This window comes from Octopus bimaculoides, chromosome 14, assembly GCF_046866305.1.
Source record: "Octopus bimaculoides isolate indiv1 chromosome 14, ASM4686630v1, whole genome shotgun sequence".
NCBI classification, from domain to species: domain Eukaryota; kingdom Metazoa; phylum Mollusca; class Cephalopoda; order Octopoda; family Octopodidae; genus Octopus; species Octopus bimaculoides.
In genome coordinates, this window is record NC_142941.1 from 55,616,248 (window position 1) to 55,643,829 (window position 27,582).

At 37.0% G+C, this 27,582-nt stretch overlaps 1 protein-coding gene across 2 annotated transcripts in view; it reads right to left on the minus strand.

Moving 5' to 3' along the window:
- Positions 1-3,356: 3,356 nt before the first annotated feature.
- The window catches only part of LOC106878569 (kinesin-like protein KIF11), a 30,505-nt gene continuing 6,279 nt past the window's right edge, over positions 3,357-27,582 (minus strand). Inside the window, exons 6-26 of one of the 2 annotated variants that reach the window (XM_014927813.3) lie at positions 27,392-27,482; positions 27,054-27,120; positions 25,556-25,634; positions 24,956-25,052; positions 24,583-24,678; positions 23,423-23,511; positions 22,456-22,543; positions 21,344-21,532; positions 20,147-20,354; positions 19,221-19,393; positions 18,519-18,644; positions 16,991-17,158; positions 16,592-16,666; positions 16,372-16,427; positions 15,408-15,507; positions 14,959-15,042; positions 14,161-14,256; positions 13,795-14,014; positions 13,024-13,205; positions 10,519-10,593; positions 3,357-6,716 (exon numbers count right to left, since the gene is read on the minus strand). In XM_014927813.3, coding sequence (XP_014783299.2) covers positions 6,585-6,716; positions 10,519-10,593; positions 13,024-13,205; positions 13,795-14,014; positions 14,161-14,256; positions 14,959-15,042; positions 15,408-15,507; positions 16,372-16,427; positions 16,592-16,666; positions 16,991-17,158; positions 18,519-18,644; positions 19,221-19,393; positions 20,147-20,354; positions 21,344-21,532; positions 22,456-22,543; positions 23,423-23,511; positions 24,583-24,678; positions 24,956-25,052; positions 25,556-25,634; positions 27,054-27,120; positions 27,392-27,482 — 2,491 coding nt within the window. In that variant the 3' untranslated portion in view covers positions 3,357-6,584. The remainder of the gene's footprint in view (positions 6,717-10,518; positions 10,594-13,023; positions 13,206-13,794; positions 14,015-14,160; positions 14,257-14,958; positions 15,043-15,407; positions 15,508-16,371; positions 16,428-16,591; positions 16,667-16,990; positions 17,159-18,518; positions 18,645-19,220; positions 19,394-20,146; positions 20,355-21,343; positions 21,533-22,455; positions 22,544-23,422; positions 23,512-24,582; positions 24,679-24,955; positions 25,053-25,555; positions 25,635-27,053; positions 27,121-27,391; positions 27,483-27,582) is intronic. The other variant, XM_089362995.1, reaches the window with a different exon arrangement.

Genomic DNA, 27,582 nt, shown 5'->3' on the forward strand with positions numbered 1-27,582 from the left:
GGATTTTAATTTCAAGACTAAAATTAGCCCGCTTACAGCATTCGAAAATTAAACTGTTTATATAACTATGTCATCTCTGATAAATATATATATATTTAGATATATGGAAATATCAATTTAGTTATTTGCATTTTAAAATTATATTGATCTCTTTTTTTTTTTTTTTTTGGCTATTATATTATAGTGCTCCATCTACGGCCCTTCACATTATATTTATTAGGCAAGCGTGGTTGTAACCGCTTACAACATTACAAAATTTCTTAAGTATAACTACTAAAGAACTACTGTTACAAATCAATACGCTGGAAAAAGAACAATAGTTAAGTTCATATTAGGTTTTATTTTTGTTTTCGAAAAAAAAACTGTTGGGTGCGATTAAACTTGTTTGAAAAAGCCATCTAGAAATAAATTACACGTCAACAGAAAGGAAAAATCTTTAGTCATTTTTATAATAAAATGATGGTGGGGTGGGGGGATTAAATAGCAAGATATGTCCAGAGTTGTCTCCCGTGCACCAAAAAAAGGTCTTCGCTACATATCTTCTAGTTAGCGCGCTAAGATATCGTGGCTTAACGCCAACGTATAAAAATGTTAATGAGGACGGGCTATCTCCCCTGGACCAGAGGATGAATAAAACCTTACGGACCCGAAATAGCCTAACCAACAAATGCGGAGATCCCATTTTCTAGTAGGTAGCGCTTGAAATCGACACATTTCGAGAAAACTTCTTTATGACTGTTTAATGTGTAAGGTTTAGCATAGTCCTTAAGGAGTTTTGTTCTCACCGCGATGCAGATTTTGCAACGGCCACTCCTATTAATATATGGGCCTAGATGTTCTATTATTCTCCATCTGATATCACGTGGGGTCCCTTCATCTTTGAGGTGCCACCACGTGGCTGGCCAGGGACGTGACAAAACGTCTTTCTGGGACCCTGGAGGAAGCGACGTTTGAAAGCTGTACCGACCGATCCACTATATTTACAAACTGCTCTTGGAAACTGACGAACCCAATACTCGGATATGAGCTGGAGCCAACTATATATATATACTCTTTACTCGTTTCAGCCATGCGGCTGTGGTCATGCTGGAGCACCACCATGGTCGTTCTGACTTCCTCAGTCTGGGTGTTTCACATCACCACTCCTGTATGTGCCTGGCTCCCAGATGTTGGTACATTTGATGTATAACTGAGTTTGATTCTGCAACCCACATCTGTACTTCATGACGGGCTGTTGGTTCATCCGATATTGTGGAAAGGAGAATGTCTAATTCCCTTTTGAAGACATCTACTTCCACTTTATGCAAATTTCTTAATTTTTGTAGCAGGGCATTGAAAGGCTGTGGGCCTTTGAACCCTAGACTATTGCAATACCTAGTCCTGAATTTAGATGGAGTAAACGGTACCTTTGGTACAATGCAATGGCGGCCAGTTCTGGCATTTGTATAACACTCAATGCCAAAGTTAGGTACTAGCCCTTCTAGGATTTTCCATATGTATATTTTTGCGTATCTGTCACGCCTTCGCTCCAAAGAGTAGAGTTGTAGTTTTCTCAGCCTATCCCTGTAGCTCATCCACTAGACTGTTTCAATCTTTTTAGTGTAGGGCCGTTGGAATTTTAACTTTTTGTTTTAATATATATATTAGAAATTAAGGAAATCTCGGACGCAGGAGAATAGCTGTGAATACAGTTTAGAATAGTTGGTGAAGATACCCTTGTAAGACGGGGAAAACGTGGCCAGCAAGCCACTACAGAGAAAGGAACTCTGTACCTCTCGTATGTGCGCGCGCGTGCATGCGTGTGTCCGCGTTCTCTTCTGTTTTTAATTATTTGAATTCTTCCTCTGGAAAAGGAGCTGGTTTCTAACAAAGAAACCACATTGCCTTACGGAGAATGTCTGGTACTACATGGTCCAGCTCCCGATTGAGAAGTATCCTTGCAAAGATTTAGCGAACAATTGGCAATAGGGAGATCCCACGGTAGTTAACACACGCATCTTTTGACTCTTTTTTTAAAGAAAGAAACGAGAATGTCATCTTTCCACTCTTGTAGAGTTTCGTCTTTGACCCGACTGCGAAATACAGTCGATAAAAACCCCAGTATCACCTTTCTGAACCAGTTCAATAACAATATCAACGTTCCTGGGGACTTTGTCGGTATTCATCAATTTAACATCTACCATTATTTCATCATTAATAGGTGGATTATCAAGTTAGAGGATCACAGGTACCTGCGCAAGTCCTTCAAATTACTGCTGGCGTTACTACGGCCTCATGGTTCAAGATATCGCTAAAATGCTGCCACCATCTGACCTTGATTCCGTGTCTCTTGTGCGATAGCAAATTACCAGTCTTTGATCGCACAGACTCGTATTACAGCTCTAAACATTTTGACAGATTTCTAAATATTTATCGATTACTTTGTGGTATTATATCTCAGATTAGACTGTTTGGATCGTATTGTGTTGGGCATATATGTCTGCTTTCTGTATTAATTGAAATAGTTAATCAAGTAACTGGTTTGTATGTATACATACAGGAATCGGACAAAATAAAGGGAATACCACTTTTTCTTTGGCTATTTTTTTTTTTTTTTTCTATTGGCGATATAACAAATTCTAGACGAAAGACAACGCTCAAACAGGGAAACTGCAGAATAATGTAAAGCATTATGTCTAAAAACCATTAAATTATGGCACCAAAAGTAACATTAGAACTAAACCACTGTCAACCCTGTATCAACCAAAACTGTCCGGCAGAAACTCCATAAAGGTGGATACCATGCGAGGGCTACAAATGCGACACCAGGCTCCAATCTGATTTGGCAGAGTTTCTACAGCTGGATGCCCTTCCTAACGCCAACCACTCAGTGTAGTGGGTGCTTTTATGTGCTATCGGCACGAGGGCCAGTCAGGCGGGTACTGGCGACGGCCATGCTCGAAATGGTGTATTTTACGTGCCACCTGCACAGGAGCCAGTCCAGCGGCACTGGCAACGATCTCGCTCGAATGTCTTACTGGCAACGGCCACACTCCAAATGGAGTATTTTACGTGCCACCTGCACAGGAGCCAATCCAGGGGCACTGGCAACGATCTCGCTCGAATGTCTTACTGGCAACGGCCACGCTCAAAATGGTGTATTTTACGTGCCATCTGCACAGGAGCCAGTCCAGCGGCACTGGCAACGATCTCGCTCGAATGTCTTACTGGCAACGGCCACGCTCAAAATGGAGTATTTTACGTGCCACCTGCACAAGAGCCAGTCCAGGGGCGGCACTGGCAACGATCTCACTCAGAACTGCTTCTAGCTTGAGATTAAATTTTATGAAACTTTTAATAAGCAAAGATGAAAGACATTTAGACGATAAAGAAAATTTTTAATTGTTCAGTTCATAATTTAACAATGCAATAAGTTTACATTTAAGAAATAAGCACCATATCAAATTTGAATTGTTTAAATAACAAGTTCTTTACTTTTCTTCCATACAGATTGTTTATGATTTTCTAAAAGTGAAAAATTTAGTTAAGCAATTAAATTGCTTTGATTAAAACTCCATGTTTTATTAACAGACAAATGATAATGAGATGTAGCAGCAATCATGACTGTCTCTAGAAACATTAACAGAATTCATCAGGCGGAATAATAATAATATTGATTTTTTTTCTTTTTCATTTTCTTTCATCCTCTCCAACAATTAAATATAATACCTCAGCATATAGAAAAAATGAATTGTAATGTGGCAACGTTCATTCCTTCTCCAACTGAACCGGCAATTTTGGTTAACTAACGATCTCAGTAGTTTTCTTTCGTTGCCTCTTTTCCTCCATTCGCGTTTTAACGATGCACAAAAACAAAGACTAAATTTGGGAAGACAAAAGCGAAGCAAATATGTGGCGTTCATGCCTTTCCATAAGGTATTCAACGTATATATGCCAAGTGAAATAACTTCAACCAGGAATGAAAAATCAAATCCCAGATTCAGAGCTCACCTCAATCAACACCATCGTTTAACGTCCGTTTTCCATGCTGGCATGGATTGGACAGTTTTGACAGGAGCTGGTCAACTGGAGAGCTGTCCAGGCTCCAGTTGTCTCTGTTAGTAACAGAGCGCCTCTCCTTCTGAGTGAAAGGCAGACTGTATGGAGCCTGTGTACGTACAGCTATGCCACATGGCAGTGAAACATGGGCTGTGACTACAGAGGATATGCAAAGGCTTGAAAGAAATGAAGCAAGCATGCTCCGCTGGATGGGTAATATGAGTTGTGCACATATGACAGAGTGTAAATGACTTAAGAGGAAGACTGGGTATAAGAGGCATCTTGTATGGTATGGTCATGTGATGCGTATGGATGAGAACAGCTGCTTCAAGAAGTGTTGATCTCTAATTGTGGAGGGAACATGTGGAAGAGGTAGACCCATGAAGACGTGGGACGAAGTGGTGAGAAGCGATCTTCAGACACTGGGCCTCACCGAGATGACAAGTGACTGAGGCAATATACCTTATATCATAAGTATAAGGCACAAATAGGATGCTGCAACAAATCAACCCTTTCTAAATAACAGTGGAAAAGTAAAGGAAACTACAATGTTATTAATTCAGTTAATATCCTTAAATATTAGATAAGAAATCCTCTTATTATCATTAATTACTTCTAAAAAAGTAAAAGAGAAACAGGAAAGAAAGAAAGGAGGTTGGATGTGAAAATATTAATATTCAACAAAGTAAGTTGCTAATTAGCAAATTACTTAAGGAGTTTGTTAAACCCTTAGTATTCAACATTATTTTGTCAAAAGTATTGGTTATTTATTCACATTGTTTTGAATTAGTCATGCATTATTGTAGGGTAGGTGTGAGAGGTCAGACCTGACCAGTTTGAGCATAAAACAGGTAAAATATCTGGACTGGATATGGCCAGTTAAAATCAATATTGGTTTCAAATGTTGGCACAAGGCCAGTAATTTCAAGGGAAGGATAAGTCAATTACATCAACCCCAGTATTCAACTGGTACTTACTTTATCAACCTTGAAAGGACAAAAGGCAAAGTCGACCTCAGTGGGATTTGAACTCAGAACATAAAGACAGATGTAATGTTGCTAAAGCATTCTGCCTGGCTTGCTAACAAGTGTGCCGGCTCAGTGCTTTAGTTGTTAAATTAATATTAACAGTGACCGAGAGAGGTCAGAACAATTAATGGAGATTTTGAAGTGTATTATTACGATAAATGGGAAGAAACCAATTACTAACAAAGAAAATATCGCTTGTGATTTATTAAAGTTAGTCAGAGGAGAGGAGAAATAATGTGTGTGTGTAGATGAGTATGTATAACAGTATGTGCATAATATATATATATATGTACATGTGTGTGTAGATATAAAATACATTATGTTGAAGTGGAGATTTATTGAATGAATGGAATGGGAAAAAAGGGATAGAAAAACAGAATTTAAAGAAAGTAGTAGTAGTAAATGAAGAGACGGGAGAAGTAGAAATATATGGAAAATGTGTTTGCAATGTATGTGGAAAGAAGATTTTAAGAAGCTGAGAGCAAGAGAGAGAGAGAGAGAGGGTGTGTGAGCATGTGAGAGAAAGAAAGTGTGTGTGAGAGAGAGTGAGAGAGGTTAATGTAGAAAACTGAATGCGAGAAGAACAAAAAGATGAGAGTAAAAGAGACAGAGAGAGTTAGACAAACAGAACGACAGAGTTGAGAGAGAGAGAGAGATAGAGAGAGAGAAAGACATCAAATGGTAATGATTTATACAACAGAATATGAAATGTAAGCACACTTCTGAAAATTGAAAATGCACATATACAATTCAACATTTTTAAAATAAAAACAGCAGAGTATTTTCTGCCCGTGTTAAAATCAGTTGATGCGGTTCTTGTTTGTAAATTAAATTTGTTCCAGTTTAATTTTTTTTTTAATTCCCATTTCATTTTAAAATTAGAATTGGCAGTGTGTATTCTTTCCTTACCCTCACATAATAGCAAAAAAAAAAAGAAAGAAAAAAAAAAGAAAAATTTGCACTGATTCAGAAATAAATGCAAAGAGCAGATCCAAACTGTGCCACAGGGAGAGACAAAGCAGAAAAACAATCCAAAACACAAAAAAAAAAAAAAAAACAATTTTGTAAAACAGTCTGTAAAGAAATAGACCACCACTGGTTTGTTTCTTTCTATTTGTATCTCCCCGCTTATTCTACATTTACTGAGTCAGTGTGTTTAGAGAGTAAAGAGAACCGTCCTTTACAGCAGATGACAATATTACGTTGAGATACAGCTGGGAGAAAAAAGAAAGATCTAATTAAATGAAGAAACAAAAGTAAGCCCTTAATAGCCTGACAACACTGTAGACTTATCAAGAACTTCTCCTTGCTTTTTCCTTTTTTTTTTTTTTCACCCACCTCCAACCATCTCCATTTTACGGCGAGAAAGATCCTTTGCAAAAAATTATAATAATAATAATTTAATGTAAAAGATTAAAAAAATACTCTCCAGATTTTACTTAACTACATTATAGCCACTGCCTCTGCCTAACGATTAAAAAAAACCTAATTTTCACAAAATTATAATTCCACATCGAATCACTGGTTATTCATCCGAAGAGGCACCCGACTACGGGAACCACTTGAGTCGGTTCTTTTCACTGAACGCTTCCCTTTCTTCGCTGAAAGTGGGGGTGGCATCTGGGAACGGTTCTCTTTAGATTCCAAAATCTGAAATTAGTAAAACAAGCCACATATAGACAAGAGAAATGAGAATGGAGTTCAGTAAAATCTGGGGTCTTTTTTTTGTCTTTTTTAAATATTTATAATCTTTTGATATACAGGGTGAAGCACTTTAAATTTCTTTTAAAACATTTTATTACATTAAAATTTCTATTTGACAAACTGAAAAGGGAGCTTGACAAAACTAATTAAATTAGCATAGAATAATGGTTTCATGTTTTTTTATAATTAAGATCTAAACTACATTATTTACAATTGACGGATATTTGTCCCCATCTTGTTTGTTTTTAACACAATGTTTTGGCTGATATACTCTCCAGCCTTCTTCAGGTGTCTTGGGGAAATTTCGAACCTGGGTTCTCATTCCTAAGGTATTCTTCGATGTTATTATTATTATTGTTCAGGTCACTGTTTGGAATTGAACTCTGAATCTTGGGGTTAGTAGCCCGTGCTCTTAACCACTAGGCCATATGTCTTAGGAATGAGAACCTAGGTTCGAAATTTCCCCAAGACACCTGAAGATGCCTGGAGAGTATATCAGCCGAAACGTTGTGTTAACAACAAACAAGTTGAGGACAAATATCCGTCGAATGTAAACAATGTACATAATTCTTCATCTCTTAAATATAGAACTTTATTATTATTAAGCTGGGGTCAGGAACAAATTAGCATAAAATGTTGATGGAAGATTATAATTTACACCACTTTAGAACAATAAAGTTTGTCATAGAACCTGTGGTGGTCTTAGGCAGGTTTGTATCGAAAGGGTTAATTAAGTTTAGTGCAAATTAAGAGTAATTTTATTAAAATATTTTTTTTTTAGAGTTGAAGGTTAATCCTTTAATATCCAGATTATTCTGTCAAATGTAATGTTTATTTATTCACATCATTTTGAATTAATCATACATTATCTCATAGCTTTGAGACTCCAATGATGTAGAATTACACAGAATGACATTGTAGGGTTGTGGTGAGAGACCAGATCTGGCCGGTTTGAATGCTTATGGGTTAATAGGCAGTGTACAAGTGATTGAATGGTCAAGACAGTGAATTATCAACCATTTCCATCGATGAATGCTGTAATAAAAGAAGCAACAGTCCTCGTATACTCACAAACACAACTAGTATTTTCTAAGATCACGCCTTTGAAACCACCATTTTCAGAATTATAAATAGCTACAAAGGTAGCTAAAATTTACATTGACTTTTGTAAATATGAAATTGTAATTCATAAGCAAATAAAAAAAAATGCAAAAGACATTGATGGTGTGAGTGTGTGTGTATGGAAGGTGCCGAAAAGATCCTGGCTTCAAAGGTATTACAAAAGACCTGGTTGGAAACCCAACCTTCCAAGTTCTTTTACAGGGCTTAGAAAAGCTGAAGGACTACTGCAATAAATGTGTGAATCTGAAAGGGGAATATGTTGAATTAAAATCATAATTTACTGATCCTCCTGTATTTTCTTTTGCTCAAAGCCAGAAGCTTTTCAGCACCCTTTCTGTGAGTGCGAACATTAGAAGCATCAGTTGTGGTGTGCAAGAGAGACGATTGCGCTGGTATGGACATGTGGTGAGAATGGATGAGGATAGCTGCGTGAAAAAGTGCCACACCCTAACAGTTGAGGGAACCCGTGGAAGAGGTAGGCCCAGGAAGACCTGGGCTGAGGTGGTGAGGCAAGACCTTCGTACATTGGGCCTCACCGAGGCGATGACTACTGACCGAGACCTTTGGAAATGTGCTGTGCGTGAGAAGACCCAGCAAGCCAAGTAAGATCGTTGCCAGTGCCCCCGGACTGGCTCTTGTGCGGGTGGCACATGAGATGCACCATTTTGAGCGTGGCCGTTGCCAGTACTGCCTGACTGGCTCCCGTAGGATTTTCGAGTGAGATCGTTGCCAGTGCCCCTGGACTGGCTTGTGCGGGTGGCACATAAAAGACACCATTTTGAGCGTGGCCGTTTTCGTGCGGGTGACACGTAAAAGCACCCACTACACTCTCTGAGTGGTTGGCGTTAGGAAGGGCATCCAGCTGTAGAAACTCTGCCAAATTAGATTGGAGCCTGGTGTTGCCATCCGGTTTCACCAGTCCTCAGTCGAATCGTCCAACCCATGCTAGCATGGAAAGTGGACGTTTAACGATGATGATGATGATATATATATAGAGGGGAAAAAATAAGTTCAAACTTTTTGAGAGGTCCAAAAAGAGAGAAAGAATGATTTCTAATAAAGATTCATCATATTCATAAAAAAACAGCCAGAGCAAGTAATAAGAATATGAAAATAGTAGTTGAAAAATATTGTTATAGGCATAAATATACCATAAACAACTATAGAAAAATGGAGGAGACAAAAGATGTTGAATCAAAATTAGATTTAATCCTATTTTGTATTAAATTTAATTTTGATTCAACATCTTTTTCTTCTCCATTTTTCTATAATTGTTTATGGCAAGTTTATACCTATAACGATATTTTTCAGCGTGTATATATATATATATATATATATATACATGACACAAACACACACACACAAAGATGTTACCATCAGTTGTGTTTTACAACCCATTACCACCAACACCACCACCAGTGATTCTCAAATGGAAATAGAGAAAAGTGGAAAAATAAGAAAGAGAAAGACTTGGTGTATATAAGTTATGTGAACTGTTTAATTTGATGATAGCAGGTGTTGGAAAGAAAAAGTTAGTAAAAAAAAAAAAAAATTAAACAAACATATAACTGAACAACATAAGCAAAATTACATGAAACCTGAAACAAGTGAATGTGCAAAAGGCAAATGAAATAGAAAAGAAAAAGATTCCGGAGTATTCCATTGTAATTTAACCCTTTCGTTACCATATTTATTTTGAGATGCTCTGTTTTTCTCTCAATTATTTTAAATATAACAAAGAATTTAGTAAAATAACTTAATTATCATTCAGCTAGTGTTAGGAACATAAATTGTGACTAAGGTTTGGTGGCAGATTTTATTTCAAAACTTATGAGAATATGACATTTGTACTACATGATGTGATCCTGTTCACCAATGCTGAACACTGTTGCCAGAGTCAGTAATTTGGACACATCCAGCTCAGTTACCTTCATGCGAATCCTTCATTGAGCTAGTTTTGTTAAATCTAGCTCAATGAAGGACTCAGTTATAAGCAGAAGCAATCATTGAATTGACACAAGTGTTTTTTTTTTGTTTTTTTTTTACTAGTTTATTGCAGTACCAGGTTCAATTCATACCACAGGAAAATCAACCTGCAATTGACCTATGCCCTATCCAGGAGAGATATTCACCTCCTCTCCAGAGAGTACCAAATCAATTTAGCAACAATTTAATTACATTTATGCAATGCCCATAGGGTATCTTGACCCACCACCATTTCCGGTACTATGAGTCTCTCCGTAGTTGCAAGACTAGAAATACCACATGAGTTGCCATCAAAGAATATACTGTCATAAAAAAAAAAATGTGAAGATACACAGGATAATGTAGTCCTAAATACACTGCTTGAAATAAGAGACAGAATTAGTCACAGGTAGGTGATCTTTAAGCACAGGTGAGTCTTCATCCAACAGACCTTAGGTTAAACAACAACAAAAACAATTAAAGTCTCGCGGGAGGGAGAGGTGAGAGAGGCAAGTGAAACGTAATAGAAAGCAAGATGGGGTGTGAGTGAATCTATAAGTGTATAAATATGATGAAACAGAAGCAGTAAAAAGCAGAATGGAAAAATAATGATAATAATAATAATAATAATAATAATAATAAACAGCAATGTCTCACATACTTTGCTGATATCGGAACTGGTCGAGCTGAAGCTAGTCTCGCTAGCATTGTCGGAATTCTCCGCATCAATAAAGACCTGGTGGAAAGCCGTAAAACAGAAATATGACAAAAGGTTCATTGACACCTCTTGCACAGATTACTACTTAATCTACGCATTCAGCTGCTCTCATGCACACTGCACTACACAGCACAAGTAAGTAAGCAGTATAAACTCACTTTAACAAAGCCATAATTTGGCAAATGCTTTTTCGTACAAACTGCCGACACCAAAATACACATTCAGCTATCACACAACAATGCATTACTATACTATATAATACTGTCAACTAAGGCAACCATACTTAGCTTGTTACCTTCGCCTTAACAAAGGCGGAGGTATTGTTTTCAGTTGTGTTTGCTTGTCTGTGGACAAGATTATCTCAAGAACCGCTCGATCGATTCAGATGAAACTTCAGGAATGTTTGGCCTCATGACTGGCACGAACTGATTAGATTTTAGGATCGATCTGGTACCAGACAAGAATTAACTTTTGAGAGCGGTAGGGTTCATTTTTAGTATTTGGTTAGCCTGGTGCTATTAGCAAAAGATATTTGCCCCAAGTGTCATACAGTAGGACTGAACCTGGAACAATGCACTTGGGAAGCAAAATTAACCACGCAATCACACCTGTGTCTTTGGTACGATATACAAATTATTGATGTTGTAAATGAAGAGAAGAAGTGTTAACACACACACATGCACGTCTCTCTTGCCAAATCTTCCTCATATTCTAGTGTTTAATTCTTTTTATTTTTACATAACAGTTCCTAACTGGAATTTTAAAACTTCTTGGAGGGAAATTATTAATCTACCATATGACCAAATACGGTTTAAAATTGAGTCCAAAAGTACCAGTGCCTGATCATCATAATCATTATCATTGTCATTTAATGCCGGTTTTCCCTGCTGGCATGGGTTGGACAAATATACAGAAACATAAGTGATTCGTGAAAATATAAAAGATATATGTGTATGTATGTGTGCAAGTGTGACATTCTTTTGTCATAGATAGGGCAATAATACTAAAGATACATACACACTCACACACTGAAATTTTAATCTTACTGGAGTTTTGCTGAAATACTTAAGATTTCACATTAAATATTTCTAACGAAAAAATCCTTTTGATTTGAATCATTAGTATTTCTGTAAGACTCTTACTCTTTTACTTGTTTCAGACATTTGACTGCAGCCATGCTGGAGCACCGCCTTCAGTCGAGCAAATTGACCACAGGACTTATTCTATCGGTCTCTTTTGCCGAACCGTTAAGTTACGGTGACGTAAATACACCAGCATCGGTTGTCAAGCGATGTTGGGGGAACAAACAGACACACAAACACACACACACACATATATATATATATATATATATATATATATATATATATATAGGACAAGCTTCTTTCAATTTTTGTCTACCAAATCCACTCACAAGGCTTTGGTCGGCCTGAGGCTATAGTAGAAGACACTTGCCCAAGGTGCCATGCAGTGGGACTGAACCCGGAACCATGTGGTTGGTAAGCAAGCTACTTACCACACAGCCGCATTCATGGATAGGGTCCTTTAAGGTCTGATAGGACTGTTTAATCCTTAGAATAAGATAAACAATGAAAGATATTTAAGAATAACTGAGGAAAAATACCCTGAGACACCTGCTGCATGAAGTTTTAATGGAAAGCAGTATACAAGTAATTCTGATTGAGATCAGGGCATGCAAAGGAGAATTCTGGAAATTAAATATAAACTGCACTGAAAAACAGGTATGACCTTTAGTAGTACAGTGGAAACCGGACATGTTTCGGTCTTATTAGACACTTATCAGCAAAACATTAACACAAGCTCAAACTAAAGAGAAAAGAACAGTATTTCACAATATATATATATATATATATAGATATTACACATACATATTATATATATATATATATATATATATATATGTATATATCTGCAAATATTTTTTTAACAATATATTAAATAAAAGATACTTTGAATCTTATTCACCAAATCCCAGAAAGAGATTAGTAATCCATCATTATTGTTTTAACATGCCTTTTTTTTTTTTGCTTGCTTGTATCAGATGGAATTTGGTGAAGCAGATCAACACCTGGATGGCCTTCTTGTTGCCAACCCTCAGCTGTTTCCAAGCAAGGTAATAGTTTTGGACCTAACAGTTTTGTTTTTTTGTTTTTGTTTTTTACAGAAGACAAGAAAATAAAGGACACCACTTATATGACAGTGACACTCATTTACAACACACACAAACACAATGGGCTTCAGTTTCCATGCACCAAATCCATTCACAAGTATTTGGTCAGTCCATGGATATAGCACTAGACACTGGCATTATTCCCATGCAATGGGAATAAACCCAAAACCACATGGCTGGGAAGCAAACTTCTTAAACCACACAGCCATGCCTGCACCTATACTACATTTAATTAGAAATGAATAAAAAACACCTACCTGTGAAGGTGTGCAGCTCTTATTGCTTTTCACTGTTACAGGTGTGTTTTCCACACTGCTTTTTTCTACCACCAAATACTGATCTTTTCTGCTCCTCCTGAATTGTGTAATTAATTCATCATGATCTTCAGTTTGAGGTAGATCATTTGGATAACTAAACTGACGACGTTTTGGTGTTTCACCTGAGAGAAAAGAAATAAAAAGAAAATACACAAACATTTAGAACCATGAGGAAGTATCTATGTTGTCAATTTGCAAGGAGATTGTCATTTCTAGACCTTGTCAGCAGTACTTTGTTAGTCACTGGTTAACGCACACAACTTTCTAACTCATGGTTCACACTTGTACCATAGAGTAGGTTTTGAGTACAGGGTGTATATGTGATGGCCAAGTCTCAAAATTCCATTCCATGTTAACCCTTTAGCATTCAGATTATTGTCAAACGTCCTGCTTATTTATTCACATTGTTTGGAATTAATCATGCATCATCTTGCAGCTCTGAGACTCTCATTATGCGATTGCTTATTTTTAGGACATTGTTGGGTAGGTGTGAGAGGCCAGATCTAGCTACTCTGAACATAAAACAGGTAGACTATTTAGGTAGATATGGCCAGTTTGAATGCTAAAGGGTTAAGCTACATCATACATAAGTACTCATGGCAAATGGCTATTTAACTAAACTATAAGGATCACATGACATGACATCAAACAAGAAAACATACATTTATGTGTTTATTTTTTTATAAGTTCATTTAATGCAACTCAACATACCTGTAGGTGAATCGTGAGCAAACTCAGCGGTGAAACTATCCACATCATTTTGTTGAGAGGTCAACTTTACTTTCAATATTTCAACATCTTGTGACATGTTCTCAAACTGAGATTTTCCACATTCGAGTAGACTCTTCAGATGTGTTGATGTTGACTCATTAGATCCCTCTGTTAAAGCAGTGGCTTCTTCCATGGCAGACACAGTTATTGAGTCTAATTTCTAAAAAGTATAAAGGAAACGAATTCATATTAAAGGCTCAATATATTTCTCATATTTACAGAAATACAGTCACGAAAAGATACGTTCTCAAGAAATCAGCATCAAGATAATTTTTTTCAAAATGTTATCAAAAACATTGTTTTTACCTCTGTTTGGTTTATCAAAACATTTATGCTGGTATTAGCGTCTGTCTGATAAGAACTCAGTTTCTCACTAACAACTGACAAGCAATCATCCCAATTCTAGGAAGTAAAAAGAAGACGAGAGTAGAAACATTGTTAGTAGTGAATAGAACATGTCAATTTATAAATGCAAGAAAACAGGTATTGAGAAGTTTTGGTTTTTGCTTAAAAGCCTAGGATTTGAAAATATTCATATTTAAAAATAAAAACACCACTAGAAGTGTTACATAGAATATCAAAGTTCTTGGAGAAAGAGTTTGTAGAAAAAAAACAGGTTTGAACATCAGTGCCAATTGCTTTCTATACCCTGTCACCTTGTCACAAGAGATAGCAACTGAAATAATATCGTTCCTGAACATGAAGGCATCAAGGGAGCTTACTTGCCCCAAATTACTGTGTCAGTTTAAAAGCAAAAACGGACACATTAGAATAATGTAGCCTTATATATACATTGCCTGAAAAAAAAGAAATAAAAATAAAAAAAGACGACCTGTCATTTACCTTTATGTATAAACTGTATTCTAATATAATAAACCAGTGTAATGTTTGAAACACTTCACACCAGTCACACCAGCACACATACATATATGTCCTATTCTCTTTTACTCTATAATGAAGGACTTTGATTCACATTACAAAACACTTCAATGACTCTTGGTAACATAAACTACATGTCACCTCAAAGGTGGAACAACAGTAATTACATTTGAATACATGACTGAAGAGGGAGGAAAATTCAATAAAAAAAAGAAGATGCCTAACCTGTGAGGCTTTCTGGAAGTGCTCATTAAATGCAGTTTTTGTTGTGGTGCACTTCTGTTGAGCATCATCAACTTCATTTTCAACCTGTGAAGAAACAAATTCTTTTATTCCATCAATAAATTTAGCCAGTACCTCATGGCCATGCCAGGGTACATGTTTAACCCTTTTGCTACCAATCTGCTTGAGAATACCCTACGTAATATGACACAAATGTTTACAGTGATCTGGAAAAAAAAAAATCTTTTATCAAATTTCATATTTATTTTGTTCCAAACAATAACAAAATTAATTTTATGAAATTCCTCATAGAAATATGGTAAGAAAAAGGTTAACTAGTATGACTATTTTTTTTAAATTTTGCAACAAGTAATAGTCTCTCTCTCTCTCTCTCTTTCAAAACAAAAAAAATTTTAGGGTTATATTATTACAAAAACAGAGCCAGTATGTACCTTTTGCACAGTTTCAATACAGGAATCAATTCCAAGTTTAGTATGTCCCAAAACCTCATCTGATTGTTGGCCAATATATTCCTGGCTTGCTTTTATTTCACTATAAAAGAAATAATAAATAAAAATAATTACTGTGCCATTGGCATAGAATTTCAAATTAATGTTTTCTGAAAGTTTAATTTATTTAATTATTTCTAAGAAAATGAGTGCATGCAATAGAAGATAACTGAACAGTGACAGAGAAAGATTCCAGAAAACCTGATGAGTGCTGGGGCTTCACAATTGAAATACCTAATAATAAATCAAGACAACTGATCATTGATGATGATAATTTTACATTATAAAAGTCAAGCTGGTCTCCATCTCTGTGTGTTGTACTATACTCACAAGCCAATCAAAACCTCGTGAGTGGATTTGACAGACAGAAACTGGAAGAAGCTAGTTGTATGTGCGTGTCTGTGTATGCACACAAGCATGGAAAAGTTGACATTAAAGATGACAACAAGTGTATCCATTAGTAATATGGTCACAGAAGGATCAAACGTCAACTAGGTAATGGTAAGCAAGTGAAATCAATATTGATTTCAAATTTTGCCACAAGGCCAGCAATTCTGAGGGCGGAGTAAGTCAATTACATTGACCTCATTGCTTAATTGGTACATATTTTGTTGACTCTGACAAGATGAAAGGCAAAGTTGACCTCAGTGAAAGTTGAACTTAGATCGTAAAGATGGACGAAATGCTAAGAAGCATTTTGCCTGACATGCTAATGATTCTGACAGCGTGCTGCCCTAAGTGAAGTAAATATTAAATTGTAACAAAAACCTGACTTATCTTAACAAAAATATGACTTGGACAAAGAACTAATCTGGTTTAGCAAATATTTCTATCGAGGCACTGAGCCCAATTTCAAGCAGTCAACCTTTTATTTTAGAAATAATCAAAAAAAACCTTTAATCCTTACCTTTGTAGATTCTCAAACCTCTTGTTCTCCTTCTGAGCAGTGACTAACTTGCTAATCTGTAATAAGAAATACAAAACACATTTATCATTCGAGGATTATTTATTAAAATGACAGACATGGACAAACACACGTATAGGATGCATGTATAAATGGAAATACAAAAATATTTTTTTTTAATTCCGAAAGAAATAAAATATGCTAAGAAAATATCAATACTTACTCTTTCATTCACACCTGAGGAATTCTCTCTTTCTTTCTGTGCCAACTTGATACAATCCATTGCTTGAGTTAAATACTAGGAATAAAAGAAAACGGAAATTTTAAGTCAAGGCAAACTCAAATATTTTAAAACAACAGTATTTCAGTGGAAGGGTCCATGAAATAAATACCAGTGGCATACTGGAATCAATGCAATCAACTAACACCTGCCACAAATTTTCAGGCCTTGTGCCTACCATGGAAATGTGTTGATTTAAATTCCAAACATCAGATTAATAATGACAAAGCTATTTTACTAAATTCTTCATTAATTAAAAAAATTAATTGAAACGAAAATCACTAATTGGAAAATAATATTCAAGATTGAGAATAATGTATAAACTAACATGGCATCACTTACTTTTTCAAGATTCGAATTACAGGAAGTGGATTCTTCAATATTCTGTTGCATCTGTTGAATCTGGTCCTGCTGCCAGTTAACGTGGTCAGTGACAAGTGCTGAGAGTGAGGACAGTTGTGCTGTTAATCCTTTAGACAGCTGCTGTATGAATTGCTCAAGTTCAGATTTCTACAATGAAAAACGAATAAACAAATAAATAAATAAAAATTCTAAGACTTAAAATAGCTGAAATTTAGAAAGACTCATAACCAATCTGCTGAACCACCAGCTCTTCAGACAGGAATGTAACATAAATTTGCTTCACTGACAAAAGTAAAACGGACAGGAGTAGGAACAGAGTAAAACCAAGGCGAGTCCTCACATCCCATAGACCAGGGGTTTTCAAACTGTGGTCCGTGGACCACAGGGTGTCTGCAAGGACAAGACAGGGGCCCGTAGGCAGCAAATATTTTTTATGGGCAATTTGATTTTATATATGTTTTTTAATCGAAATCTTTTAATTGACAATAAACCTATTTGTTAAATACTGTTAAATAAATAAATAAATGTAAAAACATGTTATTTTAAGCAAATATTTATGTATAAATTTCATAAGCGTTTATAAGGGGGTAAAGCCTGAAATATAAAGGGGTCCGCAAGTCAAAAAGTTTGAAAACCCCTGCCATAGACCAAAGCCTACAGCTATCTCAAATGATTCCCAGTTGCTGCTTACTTTAACAACTCCACATCCATATCTATTCCATTATGGTTAGAGGTGACTAAGTACTGACAAGATTTATTTTGCAACATAGTGGGTCTCGGTTCAATCCTATTCTGTAGTACCTTCTGTGTCTTTTACCATAGCCTTGTACCACCCCAAGTCTTATCAGTGAAACAGGAAACAGAAATGTTATGGGAACCTGTTCGGATAGATTGTGTTTGTTCTGCAGTGTAAGACTTAATCCAATACCCAACTTAACATCACCACCACCACCAGGTCATTGGGTACCTTTAGCACCATGCAATCTGTTGCAAGCATTGAGGCCAGGTTTCTTGGATGTAAGATTTAAACTAATGCACAGTTTACTACCACCACCACTGCCACCATTACATTGTAGTGGCTTTTAGCACAGTGCACTCTCCTGCAAGCATTCCAACCCAAAGATATCTTCATTCTTCCAATAAAGTCTTGTAGGTCTTGCATAAGTCACAGGCATTACTCACCCACTTCAGACTACTCTTTCACCATTCTTGCATCAGTCATTAGACTCAGTCATGCTGGAGCACCACCTTCAGCATGAACAGCCACATTGCATTTTATAATAGTGCAAACATAAAAGCAAGACAAATGCACATGTACAACTGGATTCTGGACCCCCACCCCCGCTACCAAATTCAACTCAAGAGGTATTGGTCAACCCAAAATTACATGGATGGTTAAATGCAGATTAACCAAATAGTTTGCAAGTACAATCTGGTAGGTAGAAATGCTGTGGTACCGAAATGGCCAGTTTAAAAGCTATAAAGTTAAAGAAAATATCTATCTCACCTGCTTCTCCAACTGCTGCTTAAGCTGCAACCTCAGCGTCTGTATCAACTGGAAAGCGTTCATCTGTGACTGCAGACTGGACACTAGTTCGGAATCAATAGCTTTCAAGTGGTCAACGCTGTTTTCCTAATGAACAACAAAAACAAAATAATTATTTCAAATTTGGCACATGGTCAGCAATTCTAGTGGAAGGGAATTAGTTGAATATATGGGGGGGGGGGCTCCAAAAGGGGTCTCAGGGAGTAGCATCCCTGCCTTCCTGAGCTAGTTTTCCATCACATTTCTTAAAAATCGTGCTAGAGGCCTTGGTCTTGAGACCACTCATGTTTAGAAACTGAGGTTGGGGGTAAGCAAGGGCATGCTCCCCGTAGAAAATCCAGCTCCAAAAAAGCCTCATATTAGCAAAGGAAAATGGGCACCAGCCAGCCCAAAGGTTGGGGTGGGCTGCACCTGCCCAGCTCGGTTGCTATGGCATTGAGGTAGATCTGGCCACCCCTGTTAATGGAGACAAAACCCAGATTTAAAACACTGGATGATGATACTGACCCCAGTACTTGACAGGTATTTTATTTTATCGAACCCAAGATGATGAAAGGGACTGAACCTGGAACCATGTGGTTGGTATGCAAGCTACTCAACCACACAGCCACAAATTTTTCTGGAATAAAAAATCTTTTACTGTTTCTTGAGCAAACACCATACCTGCATCTTTGTGACTTCAGTTGTAGTCTCTTTCAAAAAGCTGTTTGTCTCTTCAAACTCGTTCCGTTTAGTAGATTTCATTTGGTCAGTGTGTTTCTTCACATTTTCTACCACATTGAACCAGGACTTTAACATGCTGCCAGAATGGGTCTTCAGAACTTCTTGTAGACCATCTAAAAGAACAATAAGAAAAGCAGTTATAAGTGGAATGAATCTTCATGGCTTCAGAAGAATATAACTATTTGGCATTTTGCTGCCTGTCTGACTGCAAATTCAGTATCAATATTTTCTTTTAAGGTCCACCTTCCATGTTGAGAAGGTCATGATGAGGAGAGGGGAGAATCGCAAGGCCGTGGCGAGAAGATGGAGGTGGGAGGCTGTGGCAAGGTCATGGCAAGAAAGGGTCACAAGGTTGTGGTGAGAGGGAGTTGTGAGGTCATAGTGAGGAGAGGGGAGTCACGAGGTCGTAGTGAGAAGAGGGGATCACGAGGTCGTAGTGAGAAGAGGGGATCACGAGGTCGTGGTAAGGAGAGGGGATCACGAAGTTGTAGCGAGGAGAGGGGAGTCACAAGGTTGTGGCGAGGAGAGGGGGATCACGAGGTTGTAGCGAGGAGAGGGGAGTCACAAGGTTGTGGCGAGGAGAGGGGATCACGAGGTTGTAGCGAGGAGAGGGGTGTCACAAGGTCGTGGCGAGGAGGTGGTTACAAAGTCGTGGTGAGGAAAGGGGTGTCACAAGGTCGTGGCGAGGTGGTTACAAAGTCGTGGCGAGGAGAGGGGTGTCACAAAGTCGTGGTGAGGAGAGGGGTGTCACAAGTTCGTGGCGAGGAGAGGGGTGTCGCGAAGTTGTGGCAAGGAGAGAGGGGATGGCGTGAAGATATGGGCAAGTTGAGTGAGAAAGACTTATGCAATGCTAAAATGCGACTTACTCAGCTGAGCAGTGTTGTTATCATGGAATTTAGATACAACACCCATCATATCGTCAGTGATTTGGTGCATGCCTTCAACAGAAGCTTGGAACTTTTGCTGGAAATCCGTCATCTGTTTGCTGTTGCAGCTCTCTACCTTCTTCTTGCGGTCCAGCTTCGCATGCAGGCCATACACATCCGATGTGGAGTCATCTGCTGTGGTTAACAGCTGCAATATTGTTGCAATTGGAAATGGAGTGAGAAAGTAATAGGTAAAAAAACCGAAACGAGAGGAAATAAAAAGCAAAACATCACCCCCTCCCCACACACCTTATGTTTTTTTTTCCTTCGTTTTCTGTTCCTACTAAACACATTATCACCATCTGTTTATCTCTCTCTCTCTCCTCTTGATAAAATAGAAACGAGCAAGCAACACATGGCAGTATCCCAGTGATGTCTTTAGTCATCATTATCATCAACATCAATTTAATACCCACTTTTCCATGCTTCCATAGACCAGACAGAAGTTGTTGAGGCAGATTTTTCTATGGCTGGATGCTCTCACTTGCTGCCAGCCCTCACTTGCTTCCAAGTAAGATAATAAGTCATCATAGGCCAGATATGGTTTCCACATTAGACTGAAAACAACTTCAGTTGTATGACTGGCACTCATTTACAACTATCGCACACATATAGGACACATATACTCACACATGTAAATGACCAATGAGCTTTTTTTCAGTTTACATCTACCAAATCCACTCTCAAAGCTTTGATTGACCAAGGGCTATAGTAAAAGAGACTTGTTCAAGATGCCATGCAATGGGACCGAACCTGAATCTACATGGTTTGGAAGCAAGCTTCTCCAGTTCATAGCAACTCTTACAACTTTGCTATTATTCTTATTCAGCACATGGATGGTAAAATCAGTTAAGCAGTAGAACAAATACCAAATAATTTTTTTGTTAGATAGAAGAGAGAAAAAACTAGAGAGGCACAGAGATAGAAAGAGAGAGTGTATGAGTCGTCCTGTGTCAATTCTTGGAAATTACAAGTAAATTCTTTCAGTGTCTTCCATGAACTACAATGATGCCACATACATTTCTCTTTCCGCTCAGACTAAGAAAGAATATTTTATCGCAAGTGAGAGTTATCAACTTCTCAAAGAAAATCAGAACAAGTTGTTGAAAAGAAAAGAAAAAAAATGGTATCGTCTACCTTCTCAGCACGAGAATAGAGCTCGGATTCAGTCTTCATGTGTTCCGTCACCAGGAACTTCTGTTCGTCACATTCATTACTTTTGTTTGTAAGGTTGCGCATGGTGTCACTTAATTGGTTCTGTGTGACATTCAAGGTTTCTGTTGTATCTTCCAACTGGCGATCAACCTTCTCAAACAGTTCTTGTATCTGCGTATAGGAAAAATAAAAACCAAGTTGATATTGAACTAAATATAAAAAAGTTCCTAACAACAGCTAGCAGTAAATAGCCATCATCTGTAGCAACTCACAGGCTACGTGTTCCGTTCAAGTTGATCATAAACACTACAAGAATTTCTTTTAATAAACACAAAGGTAGTTTTAATCATATTAAAACATCATTCACATTCGAGATGGTCTTATGGTAATAATAAAACCTTTTGATGGCAACTTGACCAAAAACGTCCATAGTTCTATAATACAAATTTCCTCATTTAGAATGATCTCAGTTAAAACTTTCCTCCAAAATTTCAAGTTAACTTTTGTTCCAAAAAACCAGCTCAATATTGACAAAGTTACTTTCATAAATTCTTCATTATTTTCAAAATTAATTGAAACAAAGAAAGCATATTTTAGCAAAAAATATGGTAACACAATGGTTAATTCAAGCTCTGCACTTGACTGGAACTTTTTTTTTTTTAATCAACACTGGAAGGATAAGAAGACAAGTTGACCACAGTAAGATTCAAATTCAGAACACAAATATCTGTAACTAAACAGCACAAACAATTCTGTCTAACACTTAACTTTTTCATTGCGATATTTTTCTTGAAATTAAAACTGCTTTTCTTTCAATTAATTTTGAAAATAATGCAAAACACAATAACATAACTGTCGTTATTAAGTTGGTATTTGGAATAAAGTAACTTGAAATTTTAATGGAAGATTTTAATTTAGATCACAGTAAAACAAGAAGTTTGTATTACAACAGAGCCAAGAGTTGGTACTCAAGGGCTGGTTGGTACTGAAAGGGTTAATGTTTGTACCAATCCACTACCTTAGAAAACAGCCAGGTGAAGAGGATGAAACAAAAGGCTCCTGGAATATTAGTATAAATACAGGCAAGGACTCACCTTGTCTTTCTCTTCTACCAATGCTGTAATTCGGTCTTCCATTTCTTTCACCACTGTATCTTGCTGAGCAAGTTTTGTAACCATAGAACTGCAGATTATAAAGGATATCAAATTAAAAAGAAAGCCAAGAGACGCACAAGACAAGAGAGGGGGGGGGGGTTCTTTGTATTTTTGATAATCCTTGGTAATATAATCAAATTTTATCTTCAATATTCTATTCTTGCTTAGAAATATTACTGCTATTTCCTTTTACATAATGGAAAAATTATACAAATAGTAAAGCACCAGACTAAATGGTTTACGCTAATTAATTTTCACTTTCTACATTCTTAATTAGTCTTGCCAGTAGTAATTTTGCATTTCATACTTCTGGGTCAACTACATATGTATGTATATATAGATAGATAGAGAGAGAAAGATTTATATATCTATACACAAACACCAATAAAATGAGGTACAATAAAATACATAAGCAAAATCAGGCTCAATAGTAGACACCACAACCCACTCCAGAATCCAGCATTATACAATGTGGACCATCATATTCTGGACAGGTTAGAGTGCAGAATATGAGCCAAATAATAGAAACAAAAATAAGCTTTATAGGACATACACGTGTTTCAACTATATGCCAAAATAATTACGTAACAAAAGTAGAAACAGTATGCAATCATACATTTCACCTCATCAGTGTCCCACCATAAATACAAGCTATGTTGACGCTCCAGACACATACCACACACACACAGCATGTAAATGATCAAAAACCTCGGAGTTACATAAAATAGCATGATGCTCTGAGAGAGACATGGCATTGTTTAGACTTCATTGATGTGTTTTGTCTGCTATTTACTGTGACATGTTGATCATTTGCAAAATGGAAGTATAAAGAGATTTCAAAAAAAAAAAAAAAAAAGAAAGGAAAAAATATTTAAAAGATGCCGAAATGGAAGTTAAAGCCACATACTTGTAGTTTTCTTCAGCCAAGAATATGCCGTTTTTCTCTCGAGCTGCAAGCAAATCTTTCTTTAGCGTTTCAATCTCATTGGTGTACTCCTGTAGTAAAAGAAATTCCCATCATTACTAACAAATAAACTGGAGAAGGAAAGAATGCAACACCTTATGAATGCATTAGTGCACATAAGGTAAAGACTCCTTTTGATCATGAATAACCATGGGATTGCACCTAGAAAGGCCCACTCCGAGGCACAAGTCCAACAGTTGACCATGTATACCAGCCTCCCTTCTCTGCACCACTGATGCTATCTAAGGAAAAGGCAAAGGGACCAATACAGCTTGGCACAAGTGACATCACAACTCATTTCTACAGCTGAGTGAACTGGAGCAACATGGAGTAAAGTATCTTGCTCAAGAACACAACACACAGCCCAGTCCAGGAATCAAACTCACTACCTCATGATTGTAAGCCTGATGCTCTAACCACTGAGCCATGTGCCAACAAGAGTTACAAAATTGTACCTGTAGGAGAAACACGTAAGAGATATCCCCTATTAGAAATACTTCAGACAGAGTATCAGATAATTAGAAGCAGGTTGACATTTGAGAGCTAACCTCTTCTATGACAACAGTCATAGTTTCTTTATCAAAAAAAAAAAGGAAAATTAAAAAACAATTTCTCCCTCAGATGAAATGTAAATATTGTAATAAAACATATTTTGAAACTGACAAGCACCATTTATACATCTGTGTGTGTGTGTGATCTTTTAATGCTGCATTCTATCTTGGTATGGATTTGATGAACAAAGGTTGAGAGGATAGGGGCAATGATAAATATGAGTGGGAAGAAAGATAAGGGAAACGATGATCAGAGATTAGGTAGGATTAAAGGGCTGATTGTAGTAACTGGTGGATCAATATTGAGGATGTTATTGGTGATACACAAGTTTGAGGGAAAGTCAGAGAGAGTATGTGCTGACTGGCAGCGTGGGTTTGAAGAGCAACAGAATAGTAGTAGAGAGGAGACAGATGTGAGAAAAGAAGATGATGTATGGGTGGACAGACTGCAAAAGTGTGAAGGGAGAAGGTAAATGTAGAATGAGGGAAGAGTGAGAGATGTCTGGTGACGGAAGTATATGCATATAATAGAAAATGTTGGTTCATACTTACTTTAAGGAGAGCTTTCTTTGTTAGTTTCTGATTAATTTCAGGTCTGTTCTGAATGTTTTTGGCCCTATGGGCATAGTCCAATGTGCTTAGAGTTTCCTACAATATACAATTTAAAACCTGAAGAATCAAAATAATTCTGGCAGCAAAAATTACTAAAAAACTGAATTTTTTTTTAATGATCAATGATGAACATGTTTGAGAAAAAAAACAAATTAAAGATAATGAAATATGCCCCAGCAAAGCCACAAATGACAGGCTAAAACAGGTAAAAGAAACTAAAGATTTTTATTTTAGACAAAGAAAAGAAACATGCTTTTATATATATATATATACACACACATTCGCAGTGAAACTGAAAAAAGGAATAACTTACCTCAACGTTACAGAGGGATGGTGCAATTGTAGCTATGATGCATGTTTTTGTTTTACCCCCTAAAGAATCTTGCAGCAGTCTTGTTAGTTTGCTCTCTCTGTAAGAGAACAGAGAGAAATAAATAAGCTTCTACAAATATTATTGTAATTGGTGGATGAATGTGCGTGTGTGTTAGCATGTACACGTACACATCATTTCTTGTATGAATACAAACTTTGTTTTACATCTGTTTTTTCATGGTTACATGGGTTGGATGAGTATGCCCTTCATTACACTAACCTTTTCCAGATTTTCAAGTAAGGGATCTCTACTCCATAGGGCTCAGTCTGCCTACATGACAACAGTTTAAGTGTTCAAAGTGGTGGGGAATAATACCTGATGGTTATTTTTTGGATATTTAGCTCATCCTCAGAGATGAAGACATTTCGATATTTGAAATGAAGAGGGTGGGATGTAAAACAGTAAATCATGCTTTGACATATTGTGAAACAAGAGATTAACAATGTGTTCCTAGCAACTCCTGAATCTAAATGAACAACTAATTAATAACAGGTAGAGTCAAGATAGGTTAGAAAATTACTTGAACAAAAAAAACCTTACCTGTAAGGAACATGAGGAGCATGTTCTACAAGGGCTGTAATGACTCGTCCAAGGGTTAACAGACTCTGGTTGATGTTACCTGGATAAGAAAATAATAAACACTATTTCTAACCTCCAGCACCACCACCACCACAACCCATCTCCACTACAGCAACAAAAACAATAACAAACATATTTTCTCAAGAAAAATGATCCCAATTTCTAACATTAACAGAAGGCCACAACTTCTAAGGGAAGGCTACAACAGTTGATTGGAACTCATCTGACATTGATTTTCAGGAGTAGATAAACTAGGTCAAAATCAGTCTTAGTCAGATTTTTGCAATCAGAACTTAGATAATTCTTTGCACCTCTAACAAGTCCATTGAGCCAGGATCCAAATGAGAGTATTATCAATAAAACTGATCCCGAAATGTGACTGATCCCTCATTGTCTACATTTGGCGGATATTTGTCCTCATCTTGTTTGTTGTTAACACAACCTCCAGCCTTCATCAGGTGTCTTGAGGAAATTTTGAACCTCTGTTCTCATTCCTAAGGTATTTTTCGAAGGATTTTCGAGCGAGATCGTTGCCAGTGCCCCTGGACTGGCTTGTGCGGGTGGCACATAAAAGACACCATTTCGAGCGTGGCCGTTTTCGTGCGGGTGACACGTAAAAGCACCCACTACACTCTCTGAGTGGTTGGCGTTAGGAAGGGCATCCAGCTGTAGAAACTCTGCCAAATCAGACTGGAGCCTGGTGTTGCCATCCGGTTTCACCAGTCCTCAGTCAAATCGTCCAACCCATGCTAGCATGGAAAGCGGACGTTAAACGATGATGATGATGATAACATCGAAAAATACCTTGGGAATGAGAACCCAGATTCGAAATTTCCCCAAGACACCAGAGGAAGGCTGGAGGGTATATCAGCCGAAACATTAACAACAAACAAGATGAGGACAAATATCCGTCAAATGTAAATAATGTACATAATTCCTCATCTCTTAAATATAAAACTGGATGACAGATCCTTGTTTTATTCACCAAAAGAGACCAAAAGAATAAGTACTAGGCTTACAAAGAATAAGTCCTGGGGTCAATTTGCTCGACTAAATGCAGTGCTCCAGCATGGCCGCAGTCAAAATGACTGAAACAAGTAAAAGAATATAAAATTGATAATTTTTTTCTTTTGAACCCTTTTGATAGTCATCATCATCATCATCATCGTCTAACGTCCGCTTTCCATGCTGGCATGGGTCGGACGATTTGACTGAGGACTGGCGAACCAGATGGCTGCACCAGGTTCCAATCTGAGACCATCATTGTGTTAATCTTGAAAATAATGAAAGATTTAGTAAAATAACTTTGCTATTATTAAAATGTTGGAACACGAAATCTTAACAGAAAGTTTTAATTTAGATTGCTTTAAACAGGAAGTCAATATCAGAGAAGAGGCAGCCCGAGAAAGGTGTTGGTACCAAAAGGTCAAAAGGGTTAAATTAATTTTATAATTTTTACCTGCTTCCCGAGCACGTTTGTCAACAGCACCAGAACGTCCTATGTTTTCACTGCCGGCCAAATCAACCTGAATTTTAAGAACAGAAAGAATTAGTACTTAAGTTCAATATGTATAACAAAGCAAACTTAGTTATCATAAAGCTAGTGTTAGGAACATAAATTGTGACTAAGGTTTGGTGGAAGATTTTAATTCAAAACCTATGAAAACAAGACATTAGTACTCAGAGCCAGAGGCGGTTTCAGCCAGGTTGGTATCAAAAGGGTTAATAAAGGTTAAAAAAAAAAAAAAAAAAAAAAAAAAGAGACAAATGCCATCTGACCAGAAACAGGACACTTACCAAATACAGTTTTCCTGTCTTTAACAACTCTTCACCAGTAATTGTTGTATCCTTTGTATGGATGGTCACACTGAACACTGAATGGGAACGACTGAAATCAAAGATAAATGAATTAGAAACATTTGTTCAATTCCAACCTGTGTATTCCTCAGATAGAAATACAGCATATATCATCAAAAAAAAAAAAATAA